At 38.8% G+C, this 22,478-nt stretch overlaps 1 protein-coding gene across 1 annotated transcript; it reads left to right on the top strand.

Annotated features, from left to right (window-relative positions):
• Positions 1 to 7,436: 7,436 nt before the first annotated feature.
• kcna10a (potassium voltage-gated channel, shaker-related subfamily, member 10a) lies at positions 7,437 to 9,164 on the top strand. Its single transcript, XM_053318262.1, has one exon. It carries the CDS (start codon positions 7,437 to 7,439, stop codon positions 9,162 to 9,164), a length of 1,728 nt encoding a protein of 575 aa, XP_053174237.1.
• The last annotated feature ends 13,314 nt before the right edge of the window (positions 9,165 to 22,478 follow it).

The raw sequence follows: 22,478 nt of genomic DNA, 5'->3' as shown, positions 1-22,478 counted from the left end.
CTCTGAGTGTCGCTCTGTGGAATGTGACCATTTGTAACCTCTGTGGGGGGGGGGGATACCTATCCCTAACCCTTTAAGAGTTTTAATTTCTTTTTGTTTCCTGCTCTCTAATGATGAAAGATATTTGACTGTGGCAGGTGACTGATGGAGTTTTAATAATTTAGACTATATATCATTAATAATGCTTACTTCCAAGCTGCACAGCTTAAAGCTTGCAGTTGAAGAAAGTGAAGTATGGAGTTCAGATAGGTGATAATATCAGATTTTGCTGAGTTGGAATTAAAGTGGAAATCTATGTGAAGATAGGAAGGGAGCTTACTCTCATTCAACATGTTAGTGGATTTGTTAAACATCTATTATTGTGATACTGTAACTAAGTAGATGGCCTACAGTATCTGTGTTTGTGTGTGTGTGTGTGTGTGTGTGTGTGTGTGTGTGTGTGTCAAGCATGGGGAGATCTGAGGATCTAATCACACCATTCCAGTTTAGGAGGCCTTGGGCACATCACCCGAGAGCTTATTGCACTCATGTTTAGACACACACACATATAAACAGACTTGTTCACTTACATAAAGACAGACAGACAGACACACGCACATACCCACCCATACACACATATTTGCTTGGATATTGGCAACAACAACATAAAATGACATGAAAAATAATAATACTAATAAACCTAAATGATGTAATCTTGAATGTCTTGTTTATGTCTCTGTATGCTTGTTTGCATGCGTTTGTGTGTGTTCGTGTGTGCACATGTGGCCTTTGCCACAGCTCTGGTTTCTACTCCAGCATAAGGTTACCTAGTGTAGTCTGTGATAGATTAGTCATTCTGATCCCAATTGAGAAGGTAGAAGAAAGATACAGCAGTGACAGAACCTGTGGAGGAACCTTTTTGCCATCTCCTGCTTTTGCCATTTTACTTACACATTAGTTTACACACATGGTCTGTAGAGCTTTTGCTAAGGAAGGTAAGCTGCGTTTGTTTTATTGTTTGGTGTTTGGTTTGTGAACCTGTCTGGATAGTTTATAGTTCCCATTTCCCATTTTCTTCTACTGAGAGTGCAAAGAGCAGCTTTTGCATTGTAGCTTATGAAATTAAATAATTAAGACAGAGGCCATATTTGATATGTCCCAAGTCATATGTAGTCACTCTATTTTTTAAGAGGACATATCACTGTCTTTCTTTGGTCCTTCTGTAATGAATGGTAAATAGCTGAATCAGTGTGACCAACTCAATCAGTTTTGGAAACCATTTGATTTCTTGGACAATAAAAGCAGTCACTTTCCATTACTGTAGGAGACAGGCGTTTAGGAGTTGGCAAGTAAAATTAAATATTGATGCTATATTGAATTATTGAAATAAACATTAGGAACTCACTCGTCAAGCAGGTATTGATCCATTGTTGCAGCGGAACTGTTGTCAGTGTGCACTGGTTTGCAACTTCTATTTAAGGATCATGAAAAAGTTCTGGTTGCTCAAAAAGTCAAATGACAAGCAGGGGAGAGAAAAAGAGAGGAGAGGATAGAAGGACGAGACGAGTTCTTGAGGGTTTGATTAGGTCTTTATCATATAATTTATTATGTCATTTTATCTTATTTTTGTCATCCTACTCTAAGTCTTACTCCTTTCTCTGACTTGTTAGACATCTTTACCAGTTTCAAATTAACCCTCTTCCTGTATGCATAGTTTGTCATAGTTTTTGCTTCTTTAACCCGCTCATTGTCATCTGTTTCTTCTGCTCTTGATTAGCTTCCCCTCTCCTCTTGTCAGGGCCACTCTCTTATCATCCTGTCTATCCATCCACCCACCTATTAACTCCCATTCTATCTCATTGTCACTTTCCTTCTTTTGCATTCTGTCCTCATCCCACCCAGTCCTTCCTCCCACATCCGTCTTACTAACAATTTTCACGTCATTCTCCTTTTTCACTCAGCTGGCCCATCTCCTTCTTTCTCATTCTGTCTTTCTCTCTCTCTCTTTCTCCCAGCAGGATTGGTATCACTGGCATTAGTTTTAGGAGGTGACTCATCTCTGGAGTCTTTAATTAAACATCTGCAGACATCAGCACTTGGTCACACACACACACGCACGCACGCACACACAGCATTCAGACAAAATCACGCACACCTCACAGTTCAATTAATATTTGTTTTGATGTTTATGCTGATGAAAAGTAACATCTAAATTTAAATGCTGACACAAACAGAAACACAGGAACGAAGTGGACTTATATGGCACAGTGTTGTTAAAATGAGAGCCCTGGTGTCTGGAGGAAGCGAGGCCCGTGCTATCACTGCACAGCCAATTAATTATGCACTAATGTATGCACAGTCCCAGTTACCTCTCCTCCTACAACCTGGATTGGGGTCATACAATGATATACAGGGTGTGTACCTCGACTGCCTCTCCGATGAGAAGGTGTTACTTTTGTGAGTATATGTATACTGTAAATTCACGTGATAAAGAGAAATTATGACAAATAATGTGTGTTTAATAATAAGAGAGTTTTATAATGGGCAGAAATTCTAGAAAGACTGCTGTAATTAGTTGTAGCCAAAGAGTGTATAAAAATAATGGACATCGCGTTTCAACGCTTCGAGTTTGGCATTTTGACTGTCACCATCTTGGAGACAGAAGTGATGAAAAGTGCTGAAGAGCTGAACCTAATACTAGCTGTTAGCTTGGTTAACACGGTGTCTATGGTTGTGTGTGCTAATAGTTGTGTGTACTGAATAACTTCAGACCCATTGGCCTCACATCAGTGGTGATTAAGTGTTTTGAGAGGCCTACAGGGCAAACCGCTCCACTGAGGACGCTATCTCCATCACTCTCCACACCACGCTGAGCCACCTAGAACACCCAGGGAACTATGTCAGATCGCTATTAATTGATTTCAGCTAAGCTTTTAACACAATTATCCCTGACATCTTGATTAATAAACTGCTTGACTTACATCTACCCCCCTCCATCTGCACATGGATTAAGAACTTCCTCAGCAACAGACCACAATCAGTGAAGCTTGGTTTTCATTTCTCCTCCTCCCTCACACTCAACACTGGCTCACTTCAAGGCTGTGTGCTGAGTCCACTCCTGTATGCATTGTATATCTATGACTGTACCCCATCCCATCCCTCCAACACCTTGGCAAGTTTGCAGGTGACACCACTGTGGTCGAGCTAATCGTGAAAGGAGAGGAGACTGGCTACAGAGAAGAGGTCCAGCAACTGGCAGAGTGGTGCTCGGCCAATATCCTGCTGCTCAACACCACTAAAAACCAAAGAGGTCATCATAGACATTCGAAGGATCAGACTGGTATACCCCCCCTCCACATCATGAGGACCAGGTGGAGAGGGTGTCATCCTTCAAATTCTTGGAAGTCCTGAGAAGCTGCTGGTGACCTTCTATCGCTCCTTGATTTGAGAGCGTACTTCGTACTAGGGGTGGAACGGTTCATTTAAAAAAGTAAGAGCACCGGCAGCTACTGACCTGAGAAAGCACTCACCATCTCTAGATGCAGGTTGATTATAGCAAAGCAGCCAAACTACACAAAAACACAAATGGTAATGTAGGATACACAAAAGTGTGGACCCAAAATATCTCTACAAAGTAAATATCGATAGCCTTTTATTATAAGCACAATGGTTAATCAGTTACGAATAAATGATCCCATTTTATGTTGACATGTGACCTTGATCGCCTAAGGACATTATTATTATTATTATTATTATTAGCAGCATCAATGAAACAGTTTCCTTCTGTGTTTTTCTCTTTTATCCTGCAATATGCTAATTGAAATCGGCTATATAATGTAGCCTTAGGGTTGGCTTGTTGTATTTTAGCATTATGAGGCAAATTGGGTTGTTTGAACAGGAGACATGCAGCAACTGTAAAAAAAAATCAATGTGCATATAAATAATAAATAAAATAACTGACGAAGAAAAACAGAGTAGCACGGGACACAGGACATTTTTAGTAACTTCATCAAACTAATGAATGTATTATGGAGCATGCATGCACGATGATCTTCATGTGACAGCTCTTTATATTGTTATGATCTTTTCCTCCTTCAGTTAGGGCCAGTCAGGTGGGAATCCCTCCTGATGTGTTTCTCTGGCGGAATCCCAGACCCCAGCCTGTGTTCACACTGTCAGTGTGTGTAAAATAATGTTAATTTGTCTGAGGCACTAATTTAAAAGTTTCCTTGATACATGACTGTTGGTTACTGTTAAACCATTAAGGATTTTTTTAATGAATCTAAAAATATGAGAAATAAAGTGTAAAACCCCCCCAGAAAAGAAACACCATAAACCGAACCAAACCAAAAACCGTGACCCCAAAACCATGATATGAACCAAACCGTGGATTTTGTCAACTGTTCCACCCCTATCACATACTGTATTACAGTGTGGTATGCTGGGAGCTCAGCTGCAGACAGGAAGGTTCTACAGAGGGTCATAAAGACAGCCCAGAGGATTATTGGCTGACCTCTGCCCTCCCTGAAAGAGATGTCCAGCTCCCGCTGCCTCAGGAGGTCCAGATCGATTCTCAAAGACACCTCCCATCCAGCACATCATCTGTTCCAACTGTTGCCCTCTGGCAGGCACTACAGGTCAATGAAAGCCCGCACCTCCAGACTCAAAAACAGTTTCTTTCCCTGGGCCATAAGACCTATAAATAAAGAATGATCTCATGCAATACTCTTGACCGCTACTTGTTTCTATTTATTCTTTTATTGATCCTATTTAATTCTATTGATCTTTTTAAGTGAAATACCTTCCTATTATGTCATCAGTCTAAGGGACTCCCACATTGGTCTCACTTTCCAGAAGCAGGGGCGGACTGCACATCGGGAGCACCGGGACAATTCCCGGTGGCCTGATAGTCGTTCTGGCCTGACTTGAACAGTCAACTTCACTAGCAATAATATAGTGAATCAGTTGCAGAATGCCCGGACCAATCAAATCCACATAGCCCCTAAGACAGAGGGGAGGAGCAGCTAACTCTGCTGTAGTTTACAGTCACTTCTCGCCGCGTTGCTCTCCTCTGGTCGAGCTAGACAGTGAATGAAGTAAGAGAGCTGCGCTGACAGTAAGAAAGTCGGTGAATCCGACCAATAAAACTTTATTTTCTGATTGTTTCACAGCGATTACGTTCAACAGTAGAAATAAACTTCTCCACACCCAGCAGCTCAGCCTCAAACCTCTGAATGTGAAACACCAGCTTTATGCTGCTTAGTTGGTTCAGTTTTAAAAAGTCTTAATGAGAGATTTTCTGTATTTCCATCTTTACAATAAATCAACTCTGATCCACTTCTAAGACATCTGGAAGTCTTTTATTGATAAGACAGTTAGTTTAGTTATTTAAAGAAACAAAATGTAGAAAAAGATATTTACTGAAAAATTTCAAAATCTAACAGTGTTTCATATGTTCCTGTGTCATCATCATTCATATCTATACAACCAGCAGTTAAATTACTAAAGCACAAATATTTTTTTCTAGATATAACCTCTTACTGACTCAGGTCAGATAGTTGAGCCCAGAGTTCAAACTAAACATGGTGAAGCAGCTTTTAGCTGTTATGCTGCACACAACTGGAACAAACTACCAGCAGAACTGAAATCAGCCCCAACAGTGAACACTTTTAAATCCAGGTTAAAAACATTTCTCTTCTCCTGTGCTTACGATTGAGCTCTTTTAAAGTACTTTACATTTTAATCTTTCATTTGCACTCTTTGTCCTTTTAATGATTTTAAAGCTAATTTATTATTTTATGCTGCAATCATTTTATTTATGTCTTTCTATTTTTCTGTACTTTGTTTTTATTATGGGGGGGTGGGGTGGGGGGGTTAATTGTATGTTTTAAGTTTCTCAAATTACATGTTTTTCTGTTTTATGTAAAGCACATTGAGTTGCCATTGTGTATGAAATGCGCTATATAAATAAAACGGCCTTGCCTTGCCTTGCCTTGCCTTAATGTTGCTCTCAGAGTGCAACAAAATGATGCATTTGACTTAAAAATTTATAAAATGTTCTTACCCCCTACAGGGTCGGACTGAGGTCCAATTACCATAGTCTCTCAAAATTCTCTGGGAAACACTGGGCCACTTGATTTGTAATATCAGATTAGACATGTGTTGTTCTATTTGTTAGATATAGAATTCTTGCAATTCACTTTTATTTTATTGGCAATGTGTTATAAAAAATAATCATTAAAATAATTTGTATCATAATATATCTGATATCTACATGAAAAGAGTGGCCTGGAATGGAATCAAACTTCCGTTGTCCCTGTCCAGAAGTACCTGCTCAGTTGTAGCCGAATGGAAAGATTAGCCACAGCATGAAAACCACCCGCCTAATATTGTGTAGGTCTCCTTTGTGCCACCAAACTGCTCTGACCCATTAGGGCATGGACTCCACAAACCTCTGAAGTGTCCTCTGTTATCTGGCACCAAGATGTTAGCAGCAGATCCTTTAAGTCCTGTACGTTTCAAGGTGGGGCCTCCATGGACTCGTTTTTCCAACACATCCCACAGTGGCTCAATCAGTTTGACATCTGGGGAATTTGGGGACAAAAGCAACACCTTTAACTCATGTTCCTTTAAGTCATGTTCCTCAAACCACTACTGAGTGTTTTTTGCAGTGTAGCAGGAAGAGGGTATACTGTTGCCATGAAGGGAAGTACTTGTTCTGTAACAATGTTTAGGGACATGCTACATGTCTAAGTAACATCCATCTATCCAACAACATCTTTGCAATCTTCCCATAGTGCATCCTGATGCCATCTCAAGTAAATGACGCACACAATTTTGGTAGGTACCGCAAGATCTGCTGTTTTGGAGATACTTTGACCCAGTCATCTTACCATCAGATCCTTATGCTTGCCCATTTTTCCTATGTCCAACATATCACAGGCTGCTTAATATGTCACAACCATTGACAGGTGATTCCTCTCTATAATTACAGACTGTCAAAAGAAGTAGCAAGGAGATCTTTTGGTCAAAAAGTAGTGAAATCTTTTCCTATTGTTGACATCACTTTTGTTTGTTCTTTCATTTTCCTGCCTTCTCCACTTTCTCCTCCTATTTCTTTCTCTTTCTCTCTCTCGCTTTCTCTTGCTATTGGTTTCCAAAGAGATGGGTGTCTAAGAAACAAGGAGTAATGATTGAATGTTTGCTTCCAGACGTCATATTCTTGTCACCTGATAATTAACACAAAACAAACCCCTCATGCATACACTGTCAAAAACACACTGACTCTATCTCTTTCTATTTCTCATTCCACAGGTGTTGGAGGGGAAAAAATAGTTCTTGTTACTTTAAGTCCTACTGAAGATCCTGACCAGTGAACCTCCCATCCGTCTGTCTATGTGTGTGTGTGATTGTTATATCCTGGGGTCCCACGGCTTTGCATTGGCTGAACTGCAGCCATGGAGGTGGCTCTGGTAGACCTTGAGAGCCTGGGTGAACTTGATGGCAGCCTTGAGGATGAGATGGACACCGATGCAGATGAGACCACAGCCCTCACTGTGGACATTCCCCCAGAGAACAACAGCCCAGTCAGCAACTACCATCTGCGAGTCCCTCAACTTTATTCTACGCCTTCCCACCACAGTCTCTCACTGACATCCAGCATTTGGGATTCCACCTTATCTTTGCCCATAACACAGACACAGACATTGGAAATACCACAGTCTCCACCGATGCCAACTCCAAGCAGACATGGGCGCACTAGCTGTGCCAGTATGATCTCCAACTGGAAATTACTGCTAAGAAGTGAAGGCACCAAGGAGAGTGAGACGATCTTCAGCCGACTTGCTAAGGAGTGCTGCGAGGATCTGTTTGTAGATAAACGAGGGCTGGATGATGGAGACCAGAAAGTCATTATTAACATTGCAGGTCTCCGTTTTGAGACACAGCTCAAAACATTGGACCAATTTCCTGACACATTGCTAGGAAATCCTTTCAAGAGGATGAACTATTTTGATCCCATGAGGAATGAGTACTTCTTTGATCGGAACCGACCCAGTTTTGATGGGATTTTGTATTACTACCAGTCAGGGGGTAAGATCAGACGTCCAGCTAATGTTCCCCTAGATGTGTTTGCAGATGAAATTGTGTTCTACGAGCTTGGAAACGAGGCCATGGAGCAATTCAGAGAGGACGAGGGATTCATAAAGGATGTCGAGATCCCTCTACCTGATAATGACATATATAAGCAATTCTGGTTGCTGTTTGAGTACCCAGAAAGCTCCAATGCAGCCCGGGGTGTAGCATTGGTGTCTGTTTTTGTTATTGTCATATCCATTATTATTTTCTGCATGGAAACACTGCCAGAATTCAGAGATGACACTGACACAATTGTGCCCACAGCAGCACTGCCTTTCAACCAAACCAGTGGCTACACTTCTGTGGCCCCACCAAGTGGAAAGCCCACAACTTTCTCTGATCCCTTCTTCATTATTGAGACGGCCTGCATTGCTTGGTTCTTCTTTGAGCTCTGTGTGCGATTTGTAGTCTGTCCAAGCAAAAAGGAATTTTTCAACAACCTCATGAACATCATTGACATAATATCCATTATCCCCTATTTTGTTACTCTGGTAACAGAATTGGTCACAACACCTCAAGAGAGTTCAGGGCAGAACATGTCTTTGGCCATTCTACGTATCATCCGTTTGGTCCGGGTCTTTCGTATATTCAAACTCTCACGTCATTCCAAGGGACTACAGATCCTAGGACAGACTCTGAAAGCTAGCATGCGTGAGCTTGGCTTGCTCATCTTCTTCCTCTTCATCGGTGTCATCCTTTTCTCCAGTGCTATCTACTTTGCTGAAGTAGATGAGCCTAACACACAATTTGTCAGCATACCTGATGGCTTCTGGTGGGCTGTGGTCACCATGACCACTGTAGGCTACGGAGACATGTGTCCTATTACCATGGGGGGTAAAATGGTGGGCACCTTGTGTGCCATTGCTGGTGTGCTGACCATTGCTTTGCCTGTTCCCGTCATTGTCTCAAATTTCAACTACTTTTACCACAGAGAGACGGAAGCAGAGGACAAGTTGCCTCTGGCAGATGCTCTTGAGCAAGCCATGAAGACTGACTCAGACACCAAAGAAAGTAGCACCACCTCGCTCAGTAAAGCCAATGGCATCTAGCAGACTGAAAAAGTGTAATAACTGTAGAAGAACAGTATTTAGGGACTATTTTACAGAGACTTTACCACTAAGCAGGTAAGGAATATAAAATAATAGAATACTGAGGAAACTGTTTTGATTTCCTCGCAAGTAATGGTCTGATGGAATCAATGAGATTTCCCACCTGTGAGTGTGTTTTATAATCATATACAAGGTGTACCGTACTTACCTCTTTTGTTTCTAATGTAAAAATTACTCCAACAGTATTGGACAGAATTCACTACATTCATGTTCAGGATGTGTATGTCAGTACATTTTAAGTTTACTTTAGTTAAAAAAATTTAGTTGCATAGAAAAAAAAATCCTTTATTGTCACAGCAGTATGTAAAAAATCATCTTAATAATGTTGGTTTTATTGTTCGGCCATTAATCCTATTGCTTGTGATGTTTTACTCATCAGCTTCACTTTGGAGACCCTGTGTAATAGAATTTTATGTTTATACACCACTGAATTGTTTTCCCAATCCCATTGTGCTGGCAAACACAGATGGTAGGCATTCAAAATGTAGGACGCTGACACCAGATATTTTGTTTATGTCCAGAATCCTGTGTGTGGTGTGCAGATGAAAATTGGCTATAAGTCACTCTGGCACAGTACATCAACTGGTATACAACAAAGCATACAACAAATATCTTTGTGCTACTTTATTTGAATGAGCCTCCAAACTGTGTGTGCCTGTCCTTCCATCTGTGCACCATGTGCACTATGATGGTCACTAAAATACCACACAGATGTGCAAAGTGAAGAAAATGCAAAACTGTTGAAGCACTACAGTACTTGCGCTAGTCATTGCACCTCCACAAAAACATGGCCCAAGGACTCTTAAAACAACTTCTGGTCTCAGAAAGGTTTAAATAAAACAAGTTTAAACCTGCAGTTCAGAACTTTTACATATAAATGAACGTCCTTTTTATTACAGCCTTCGTAAAACTGTTTCACACATTGCTGATTAAGCCTATCACTGCCAGATAGGTTTTTGTCTGTGTATTTGACAGTATACAGAGTTAAGTCTGGTGTCAGTGACAACATGCCAATGCTGGATGAATGAATGTATCCTACACATGTGCACCGGAGACCAGTCCTCTACTAACTTGAATGGGGATAAAATAATTTAATCGTGCAGCTCATCTAAACTTTACACGTTATCAGACCAAATGGTTCAAATTCTGACAGTGAACTTAGTCATTTTGCAGGGGTTGTGTGATGCTCAAAAAATTAGTGTAACATTTTATAGCTGCAACAGTATGGACTGAGAGTTTATGACAAACCCTGTGATATAAACATGTGTCAGCAGTGTTTTGTATTAACTCTCACTGCCAGAAAGGGTAGACAAAAGTCCTGCACTCTAGCTTGAATGAATACTAAAGTCAAAAGTTAAATTTCACAACCCAAAATGTTCACATAATTATAACCGTCCACAACATTGCAGAGCCACTTCCCAATTCAGCTTAAAGGAATTACCTTTCTGCTGCTGGAATAGTTGATAAATCATTGGATTTGTACAATGGTTTATAGGTTACATAAAGATGAGTGACATCATTTAAGTCTGTCTGTGCAGCACGAAATTCCTAGTTTAACAAGATAAGGCTGGAGGTGACATTCATATTGGACATTGTCGGTTGTACCTTTCATTTTCCGTCTTTAAAAACATTGTCAAAGACAATAGTGGCTCCAGTAGTTGCTGCCACTGCCACTGCCACAATCTACAGGTAACTGCAAGATCATAACTGATAAGAATGATCACAGACAAGACCATGGTTGTAAAAAAGATCATAAACACAAACTAACAATACATAAAAACAAAATGTTCCCTTTTGTGTCTTGAATGAGTAACTTGTGTTTAGTTTCTAGATTATTGCCCTGTTATATATATTTATTTAAAAATGTGTCACATTTTTATTGTATGTATTCATTGTTTGACAAGTAGCATGGGTAAGAATCCTCCATTATTGATCGCAATGTGACTCCACAGTATGTATTATAATGGAGTGCCTTAAATCATGTAATGCTTAGATATTTTTTTAATTTGCCATACATATCTTAATATCTGTATGTTTATCATGCATATGTGCTCAGTATTTTTGATTTCAGCTTGGTTAAAAATGTAGAAGTTGTAACTTTTCTCAATTCTAGCATATTTTTTTTCTTGTGAGCAGATAACTAAAACTTATTTTAACAACATAATTGAAGGGTTTTTTGTTTTTTTTAAAATGAAAATAAAAATAAATCCCACAAAGAAATGCTTCTGACATGAAATACAAATGACCATGTCCAAAGTATAAGGAATCATATCTCTTTATAAGAAAGATGCTGTCCTTGAAAATGTACATCTCATGTTATAAACATAATTATTTTTGTAAATTTGTGGATATCACATTGAGAAAGTAAACCTGTTACACCATGATCAGAAAATTATGTAAAAACTTTGAGAAAGTGAGACAAAGAAGGAAGAAGCCAAAGACAATTGCTGAAAAAAGGGAATAAAGGGAGCTGTTCCAGGTTCACGTGACAGTGGGTCAAAATGTTCCATGACCAGTCTTATTTTGCAGGAGTAAATGTAAATTATGCTGTATCAGTGTAATGTATTAGTATTTCTTTTATAACATGTTTAAAAGAAATTTTTGAAAGTGACATGTGAGTCCAAATCCAGGAATACGATATATCATTATCTCAAACTAGCTTTAGACTCATGTAATGTTTGTCTGAACTTCTGGTGAAGCATAATGATTAAACCAGGATTTCATGTATGTGTTTTCTGTATGTTTGATAATCAGTTTTGTGGTGATCATGATTATGGTACTCAGTTTTTATGATATAGTCAGGCCTTCGTCTATGAAGCCATGGTTGTACAAGTTCATAGGTAGACTGGCCTGAAGTGATTACCTGCATCATCATGGCCACAGCAGGCCAGGTTTTATTACACCGGTAAGACCAGTGCACTGTATTTGTATTTTTATGTATGATAACATTTCAGTATATGATTTACTGTAATGTAGATGCAATATATTCTGGGATTTTACATCATGTCGCCTCATGTTTTTTGTGCTTGGATGTGTTTATATAATTTTGTGTGTGTAAGAGAGAGAGAGACAGAGAGTTAACATTCTTGTGTTCTCTCCTTGTCTTCATTAGTGTTTCCCTTCAGGGGAGAAAATCCCTCATGTTATATAAGATTTAGTCATTAGTTTCAGTAACCTGTCTCTGCTTTCACTGTAATGTTAGTGCTACCCACCCCGTCCTCCACACACACACACACACCAAGAAAGGATCACATCAACAAGGCATGTAGGGCAGTGTAGCAACCGTATCACTGGAAGTCATCCAGACAACAACAGGATGCCGGCCTCTGGTTGACATAGATGCTAGTTAGCTTTCACCTGATACCTTTCTTACCGGACTCACCTCAACACCTTATCTCAGACTGGGGTCAATCCCTAACCCTAACATACTAGGCAGTCATGGTGAGTTGTTAAAATAATTAAAATAATAACAATAATGTAAGATAAGCCTATTGTTCAACTTTCAGAGCTGAATTTCTTTCTGTCACATCACAACTGTTGTGTTTTTATGCTGGGTCGGGTACAATAACGGCCCAGATTGTTGTGCAGTTGAAAGTAACCCGAGACTATGAATGGATGTATGACAGAGATTATTACAGGACCATTAAAAAAGAGGGACATCTAAGGATAAAGGGTGAAAACAGAGCTGCCAATAAAAAGAGAGGAAGGGGCGATTAACGTCACTTGGGAAGAGACAGAAAACGAAAGTTCACACGCTACCTGGTCTGTGGTAATGGACTGTGAAGCACATAGATAGGTTACAAGCAGGTGGTGAGAATAGGCTGCAAGCCAAATAGATTTTTGACACGCACATAAATCAGTGTCACACAAACACATGACGAACGGAAAGCAAACTGATTTGACATGTGGTAGTACAATAATTGTCCTTTATTTAATCTGAAGTACAAAATGATATAGACTTTTTTATGTTTCAACTGCTTCTTAGTAGCATTGGTGAGTGATCAATTTTCAAAAACTTTATCCCTAAAGGCACTTATTTAATATTTGAATCTATAAAAGTCTCAGCTGATACACCATTCACTCAACATAATATTTTAACGGTCTCCTTGTCAGTGATAGTAGCAGATAGTTTCTGCAAGGATGTCACAACACTCTCCAGAGACATACAGAAGCAAAATGTATTCATTAAAATATTATAAACCTTTTTTTCATATGCCAAAGGCAGGATAAGGAGCGACTGGTCTAACCGAAAATTAACATGTATTATATCCAGCAGCCTGCTTAGCTGTGTGCTTTGCTGTTTGCTTTACAGCTCATGTCTCCCATGACTTTTATTCAAAGGGCTAATGTGAGCCTGAAACCTGACTAAAACAGTCTTTTCCTCTGCCTGCTGCTCCTAAGCCCTACTTCCTTCAAAATGCACATCTCCATTTACACATGTAGTCTCTTTCTGTCATTCAAATGTTTTTATACCTCTCATTTAAACTGATGCATCATTACTCTGTGCTGGACAGTGTTTAAACAGTACAGGATTGTTGAAAAACGTACTGTTACTATTAAGCTAATTTACTTGCAGAATTACACAGATTATTGGAGCATCTTCTCTAAAATAGAATATTTGTCAGATGATGATCCATGTTTTTAATCTTGCAATAACAGCTGAATTTCAAACAAAAACATCGTTGAGCCATGGATTCAGACTCATATTTGAAAATGATATACCCATCCAAATGCTAAATCCAAATATCAGCCATCAAATCAGCCAGGATTAAAACCGCTTTGAATATTAATCCTAGTGTCTCTTTCTGGTGATTTATCAAGAATGTGCGTGTGTGCATGTGTTGTGCTCCATATTCTCATGGCACTGTGAGGTTTAAGCCACAGTCAGTCAATACGACTGAATCCATGTCAAGATCAGGTAGGTCACTAACATTGTAATCCATCACAGTCACTAGATACCTCATGAAAATTGTAATGTAAATGAGTAATGTAATCCAAGGGATTATCCAAATTGACTAATATTACCAGGTCACTTTACATATTTGTTGTGTAAGTAAATCAAGTATTATATATAGATTTATATATCATAAATTACAAATTCATAGAACATCTTATTTGTAAAACCAAAACTTGTATCTGTTACATTTAGGAGGCATACAAGTATATTTTAATGAATTTTAGTAGTAGTTACCCAAAAATCTTCTTTTTCAAAAAGAATACCTACATATAATCTACAATGTTCTTAAATGCATAATGTAATCAATCTTGTTTTAATTGTTTGTTTCTGAGGTGTGTGAGGTAGAAAACCTAAGGACTCTTAAGGTTTTGGAATGAGGATTTTTCTGTCACTTAACTATAAGAGGCCTATACACTAATACACATACTCTGAAGGGAGCTTTTAGGAGAATTTGGAAAGTAGCACTCTACTTGTTTGATAAACACCAAAGCTGAATGAGAGACTACAGAAGTTTGTGGCTCAAAGGCAAGCCTTGACGTGACATCCTAGCTTTGGGTCTTTGTATACACCAATGTGCTATATGTACACTCACAAATCTCCCACACACATACTGTAAGAAAAAAAAATCTGAATTGAATCTGAATTTAAACATATAAGATTGAGTGCTATCCATAAGAGTGTGGGTCACATTCATGCAGGTGCAAAAATCACCCATAATCATGCATATGTAGATGCCAACTGGAGTGTTATTTTTTGCATGCAGTATTTGAAGTTAATCTGCTGGGGTGACATTAGATTTTTTCGGGCTTCCAAAGGCCCACACACACATAAACCAACATGCACAACTACGAGATATATGCTTTCACATATTTGCACATAACATAAATACAAATGTGGGCCAAATCAGGATTCTTCTGCTCTTCTTTTCAGTGCCTAACTTCCCAGTTAAACTGAAGTATGTGTTCCTTTATTTCCACCCTTTTGTTATTCAAGTGCAAATTAACTTAAACTATACTGTTGACTTTGTGAGTTTGTGTGATCAAAGAGCTGGAACATCACAGTGGAATATCCCTGTCGAGTGCTTAAAGATGCATGAGTGTTCTCCATCATTAACGAGATGCTTTGATGGAAAGTTCCACGACGGAGTGAGAGATATGAGAGGCAAGTGAAAAGATAGACAGAGGGGGGCACAATAGGCGTAGGATGGAGAGAGAGTTTGTGTGACACACAGGAAAGAATTAGCACAGTGTTTATTTCTGTTCAAGCTGTGTTTGTGTGTGTGTGTGTGTGTGTGTGTGTGTGTGTGTGTGTGTGTGTGTGTGTGTGTGTGTGTGTTATTCACTTTTGTACATCTTCATCTATAATTAACTGTCTGGTGATAATAGCTCACTGCTATACACACAGCACAGGTAAGATGCACTTTTTTTGATTTAGACAAAATTGTAATTTTGTCAGTGTTGTCATGACAGTAGGTGTATCTTATCTTAAGAGTCAACAAATTTACTGAACTCATCTCTAGTCTATTTTATCTGTCTTGAGGTCTCACATGCAGGACTGATGGCCAGTTTTTAAATAGATGTACTTACTTACTTATTTTTTTTATATTTCGACATACAGATGTGTCTGATATAAAGTTTTCCTCTTCTTATGACTGAAAGGTGGAGCAACACTCCCCTATCTCTCATGCCCTAAATTTAAGTCAAGTCAAATCAATTTTATTTATAACACCCATCTCACAAATTACAAATTTGCCTAAGGAGGCTTTACAATCATCAGGGAAAGAATCCCTTTAAAAAAAATTATATAAAAAATAGAAAAAAACCTCAGGAAGCACAACAGAGGAGCAAGTATTCTCCCAGGACAGACAGGCATGCAAAAGATGTTGCTCGTACAAAATAGACCATGGCAAAATACAGCAAGAAACTCAACCCTGAAGTGCTCCACTGGAACATCTGACAAATCAGGCTATGGTTGTACAGCACATAGTATGAATGAGTATAACTGTATGCAAAGCAGGTCATTCTGTAAATAGAGAACACTCTCAAAGCAGTGCCGATACAACCATGTCAACTGTGCATTGAGAAAGTTTTCCACTGTATGTTATGCACTTATCTGCCAGTCGGCATTGGTGGTTAATCCATCTTCTTATGAGATCAATTCAGAACAAAACTGTGTTTCATTGCAGACAGTCATGGGATACATTCAAGTAGTAACCTCTTCATTAACATTGACTTTAACACACAAGTTTGAAACTTTAAATCTCAAGAGTCCTGTGTAGCACCTGGGAGGGTTAACAGCTCAATAGGACCAGAGCTTAGGTTTGGAGGAGCAGTGGATGAATCAAAGCATAGGCAATAATAGACCTTGGACTAGAAAGAAAGTTCAAAGGCCAGCTTGTTTATCTAGAAAAGTTAGTATTAATATGCAAAAACTCATTCAATTTCATTCAAAAGATGGTTTTTTGACTATGGGACCTTTAAGTTCCTATTTTAGGGTTTTGCTTCCATTTCTCCTTTTTGAGTTAACTCAACTATTTTCTCAATCTAGTTTAATTTAAACCCTTCCAGGTTATTTTAACATCTTACTCTTATTTATTTTAGGTTCAAACCTTTGGCCTTAACCAGAAAACATAAATATTTCACAATAACTCACCCATCTGCATTACCAATGTCACAGAAGCAAAATAAAATGGCACTTAAAGGTTCTGTATGTAGAAATCAGTAACTCCTTCTCAATAGCAATAGACACAGTGTTGTTCAATAGCAACACTGTGGCTGGTAAGCAACAGGATGTGTCCCAAGGCCTGTACTACAAATGAAAGAAAGGATTTAGCATGTCGTTCACAATGTCTGGAAAGTCTCGCACTATGATGTCTTTATTCCGGGTGGAAAGTTCATTTGAGGTGTAAAACCTTAGAATTTACACCTTTTCATTGTGAATAACATGTTAATATAATTGATTATTGTCATGATGTTTAACCACTTAACGCACGCTGTTCCGTCTACGGAACGGGACGGATGTTAGGAGGTAGCCACAAGTTCTTCTGGATGTTTTAAACACCAACCCTTAAACATATATATTCATGCCGTACATTGTTAGAGAGGTTAGATTGTCCTGATTCATTCAAGACCACTCACGACTTATATGGTTGCTCACAGCCGTAATAGTATTAGCGATTAGCTCGGCTAGCCCCTGAGCTAAGTAAGACAAGCTATAATGCCTACATACCTTCAAAGTCTTCCCTTTATCCACAACGATCATCTTATGACTCAGGACTTTCTGTACAGCTCGCCAAGTATCCATTCTTGTGAAATATGAAATCCGTTTCCATAAAACCGGAATACTTTCCTCAATATGTCCATGTATTTAGTCCAACACGTAACGTAATAACACAAATAACAAACCATATACGGTCCGTTTACGTCATTTCCTGACCTGCACGTCCATCTCAGAGTACACGTGACTAGATGTTTACGACCGTGAGCCTCTCCTGCTTCTGAAGACACCACATACAAGCCACAAGCCTTCGAAGGATGCAGCCTTCTGAGGAACCTCCGAAGGCTGCATCAACCGTTGTTAAATGAGACGGTCTAGCCTTCGAGGCATTTCCTGGTTGCGTCACCAGCTGTTCCCGCCCATAAGACGAGAAAGACCGAAAAGACGGTGAAAAAGCTGACAAAATTATAAGAGAGAAGAAAGGAGAAGAATAAAGGAAAGGAGAAGAAAGAAGGAAAACACACAAGAAAGAAAGAAAGAAAGAAAGAAAGGAGAAGAAAGAAGGAAAACACACAAGAGAAAGAATAATAAAATAATAATAATCTGTAAATAGTTATTCCTGATGTATTTTTTGTAAATAGTTAAATGTTTCATCACTTGATAATAAAAGAAAATATTTAATCCCTTGTTCTTCCTGAACAGTAGCACTTTATGCCGTTTGTTAGCCCTGTTATAAATTGTACTTAAGTTGTAAATACTAAATGGAATAGACAACGTGTAACAATTGACAATATTTTTTATTTTAAACATTAACATAAAATCACCACTTCTTTTTCGCCTGGTGGGGCTGGACCTTCCCCTCCATGCCCATCTTTTCCAGTATTGTTCTAAACACAGAGGGAAGCAAGAGAAAAGGTAAACACAGGGATGCTATGTTAACAGACAAAAGGGTTCTAATATAGCAAAAAATTATCATAATAATGAAGTATAACATATACTAGTGACAATCCCAAACGTAGCTCTTTATTAAAATCTAAATTTGTTCATCTTAGTCTATATATAAAAAACAGGGGCGTGTGTTAAGTGGTTAATATGCACACAAATAGAATCTAATAAAACATTATTTTCATTATTAAAGGCTACAGTGCATTTCATTTCCCACCAGGGTATACTTAAAGGGATGATTGATAAAGTGAGGAGATGTCAAAAGAGGAGAGAGGTGAAGATGTGATGAATGAAACAGATTTGAGCCTCCTGTTGTCCTCGAGTCAAAGGAAGGAAGGGAGGAAAGAAGGAAAGGAATGGAAAGAAGCAAGGGAGGAAAGAGGAAGGAAAAAGGAAGGTCAAAATAGACGGGGTCAATTTGACCCGGGAGGACGAAACAAAGGTTAAGACAATTGGAGAGCTGCCAGTCTGTTTAACAAGGAAGAGACATTCCTTAGTACAGGTAATCATCACCTTAACACAGCATTTCTTCATGTCATCAACCAGGCTCTAAATTTAAGAGAAGCAGGGGGAGGGGGTGAGGAGGAGGAGGAGGAGGAGGAGGAAATGATTAAAAACAGAAAATTGTCAATCTGTTGCTGTTTATTACTCACAGGATCCTGCTGATGGTCTGAGAGATCCACTGAGGACACACACGCAAAGACACAAATAAAAACACACTCATCTATTAAAACATGTAAATTGTGCTCCCCAGTGAAACCTGACATCTGTTTAGCTCTGTTGATTGAGTGGACAGAATTAATCTGAATTATCCCCTCAAGATCCCACAGATTACCTATCTTCAAGACAGACAAACAAAGATAGTTTGTCTGATAGTTAGTCATGTTTGTTCTGGGCATCTTAAAATGAAGAATTTTATATAACTTAGCACATCTTTTCATGATTCAGTCATACAGCAGTGTCTCTGTTGTTCTCATGTGTAATTTCTTGTAAATTCCTGTCTGGCAGATTAATAACATCTGCATTTAAAGCAACACAATTGCTCACAGGCAGGCGCCATTAGAAGTACTCATCAAACTTACATTACATTCACTCAAACAGGGGAGATCATTGTGATACCAATTTACAATGGCAATACTAAAAAAAAAAACAGGGGAATCTTGCAGACATAAGGTGATTGCAGCAATACAATAATATGTGTGTATATGTAAGTGTGCGTGTGATAAAAGACAAAAATCTATGAGTGAGTCCTATTCATTGGTGTTTATGTTTTAGTTGGGAATATGGGATTCACAGAGTTTAAAGGCTTTTCTTCAGCAGTCATATGATGGAGAATAAACACTAGACTAACATCTGACTGGCTGACCACACACATGCACTCTCTCACACTTACACATAAAGTAATGCACACACACACAAATATATGCACAGGCTGAGTTAATACCATAAGTGAGTGTTTATACAGTATGAGGCACAGAACATATCTCTAGTGCCTTAAACCCTCTTTCAAGGGCAAATCAGTGGACAAATACACACAAACACAAGCTTTCATGCACTAACACCAAGTGACAAATTACAGAAATGGATGACTAATTAAACACCATTCATCTGATGATAAAGATGGACACAACTCTCTCACAGGCCCACACAAAATATCCCATAAGTGTTTAGTTGGGTTGACATATAATGATGACTGCAAAGGAGATACAGTACGTACAGTACCTAACATCATTTTCAGACATAAAAAATCACCCAGTAGAATGACATGCAACAAAGTCTCTGCGCATGTGTAAACCAAGGATGGTGCGGTTTATGGTCTCCCTTTCTTTTTTATGTCTTTCATTTTGAACTACTCCCAAATCAGACATAAACAATCCCCTTGCTTCACCTCCTGTCCTGTGTCTCCTAAACATCTCAAAGCATTTATCATTTGACAGCACAGAAGGAGCACTTTCTGATTTCTTTTTTCTTCTTAACTTCACATATTGATTAATGTGTGAGCCTATTTAAAAAAAAAAAAAAAAAAAAAAAAAGTTAGATGGAGACTCCAGGCCGTAAAGGTCACAACCTCTCTTCATCAGCTCAAAGTTCATCCCCTCTCTGTGAACCAAACCTCCTTTTTTGGAATCAGAAATTATGGTGAACACCCACAAACAAATGCCATCACAGCCTAAATACACACTAAATACATGCTTTTCACCCAGTCACCAAGCGGATTAGTGAAAAAGTAGTGTACTTTTAGAGGTATCATCATCAAACAGACTGGTAGCAGTCAGTGCTCTAATTTTAGCCATGTCAGTCATTTCCTCAAATCAAATTTTTATGGCCTGTGATTCTCCAGCAGGAGAGGAGAGGAGAGGAGAGGAGAGGAGAGGAGAGGAGAGGAGAGAAGAGAAGAGAAGAGAAGAGAAGAGAAGAGAAGAGAAGAGAAGAGAAGAGAAGAGAAGAGAAGAGAAGAGAAGAGAAAATAAAAGAAAATAGCATGCTTTTGATTTACAGTTTACAGAATCTGTTCTTTTCCTGCATATCCTGAATGTATGAGTCTCTGCATGTTTCCATTGCACAGACACCACACTCCGCCTCCTCTCTGTCTTTACAAGGCCATCTGGTTGCCAACTGACTGGCTGGATCAGTGGCTGGTGTAGGACAGCAGCAGATGTGTGTGTTATCCGTATGATCCATCCACACTCATTATATAAGAGGATCTCTCCACAGGTGATAGGCCATCTGTATGAAAAGAACATGGAGCACAGATATCAAATAGTCGGATCCAGCTCAGTGCCAACACATGTTACTGTTAGGCCAGGAGTGTGAAAGGTGGATTAGCTGATCAAGTATTTCTGTGGTGGGGAGGCCCTGTAGTTTCTGGATTAACGCACCAATCGTGAACTGCAATATCCAATGTTTAGTCCTGTTTAGGGACATTTGACCTTGCATTAATATCTCATCATAATTTCACAATAGGACATATTTTTACTTTTCCATCACCATATTTCACATATTTTTCGTAAATCAATGTAATGAGTATTCTCAAGTAGGTGGAGACAGCGGTTACAGTTTACAGATGCCCAATCCAAATCCCTGGATTAGAGTGATTTAAAAAAAAAAAGATTTATTGTTTGATGTGTGCTCTGGTAGACCTTTTGATGTCATGTCACGTGATATCAAAAATTGTGCTCCATCTTGTGGCCATTTTATGAAACAGCATTTAAATTGTCCAAAGACTTACTGTATTGTCACTGTGACCAATAAATTATGTAGTGTTTTCATTCTAAAGTCAGTTCATCCTGGGAAATTAAAAGAAGAGAAACCCCCTTTAAGTAAGGACTGTATAAAAAGTATTGTATTGAGAAGGGCTGAATCCTATACATTATTTCATAAATTAAAGTGTTTCTAATATTTTCTTTTGATCCTCTGCTTGACTTGGTCAAAAAAACAAAAACATACTGCAACACCTCCCCCAAGACCTCAAAATGGCAAACATAACAAAATGAGGGAAATAAACCCAGCAACTCCCTTTTTTTAATAAGTGGGCATGCAGGTGGTTGAGTGGTTAGTGCACATGCCACATACACAACTGACCCCGGTTTGAATCCCAGCTGGAGGTCCTTTGCTGCATATCACACCCCCCTCTATTTCCCATGTCAATGCCAGGCAAAATCTTTAAAAAAATAAACGATATCTAGATAAAAGCTTTTCTAAAGCCACATAATAAGTAAGGCAGACACAGGTCACAGCAGTTTGTCTTCTGATTGACTGCAATACTTTTGTCCCACCCCAGATTAAAAATAATAAAGGTGTGTTCATCTGTATCATTATTTTAACTAGTAGCTAGAGGTTTCTCAAACAGTGGCAGCAAGCAAAGGCAGGTAATTAAGAGCTAGCCACAGCAACACATACCTTAAAAAAGAAGAAGAAAGAAAATCATTGAACAAAACAAACAAAATGAACACTGTTTATTCAATAGCATTCAAAAACTAGATTCGAAAAGCATTTTATCATGGTTGTGATATTTTACAATGGAGTGATGGAGGGAGTCAATGGTTTCTGCTCCTACAACATCAAAGTGTAATTTCTCTGAATTCCTGGATTTTATTTCAGCGAATTATAAACCGGAGATGAGAAAATGCTAGAGG

This window comes from Scomber japonicus, chromosome 4 (genome assembly GCF_027409825.1).
Source record: "Scomber japonicus isolate fScoJap1 chromosome 4, fScoJap1.pri, whole genome shotgun sequence".
In the NCBI taxonomy this organism is placed as follows: domain Eukaryota; kingdom Metazoa; phylum Chordata; class Actinopteri; order Scombriformes; family Scombridae; genus Scomber; species Scomber japonicus.
The sequence above is the reverse complement of the archived record's forward strand: the minus strand, read 5'-3'. Positions and strand labels throughout refer to the sequence as shown.

Excerpts from the sequence above, each read along its gene's own strand:
- kcna10a (XM_053318262.1), top strand. The coding sequence starts at position 7,437 with ATGGAGGTGGCTCTGGTAGACCTTGAGAGCCTGGGTGAACTTGATGGC.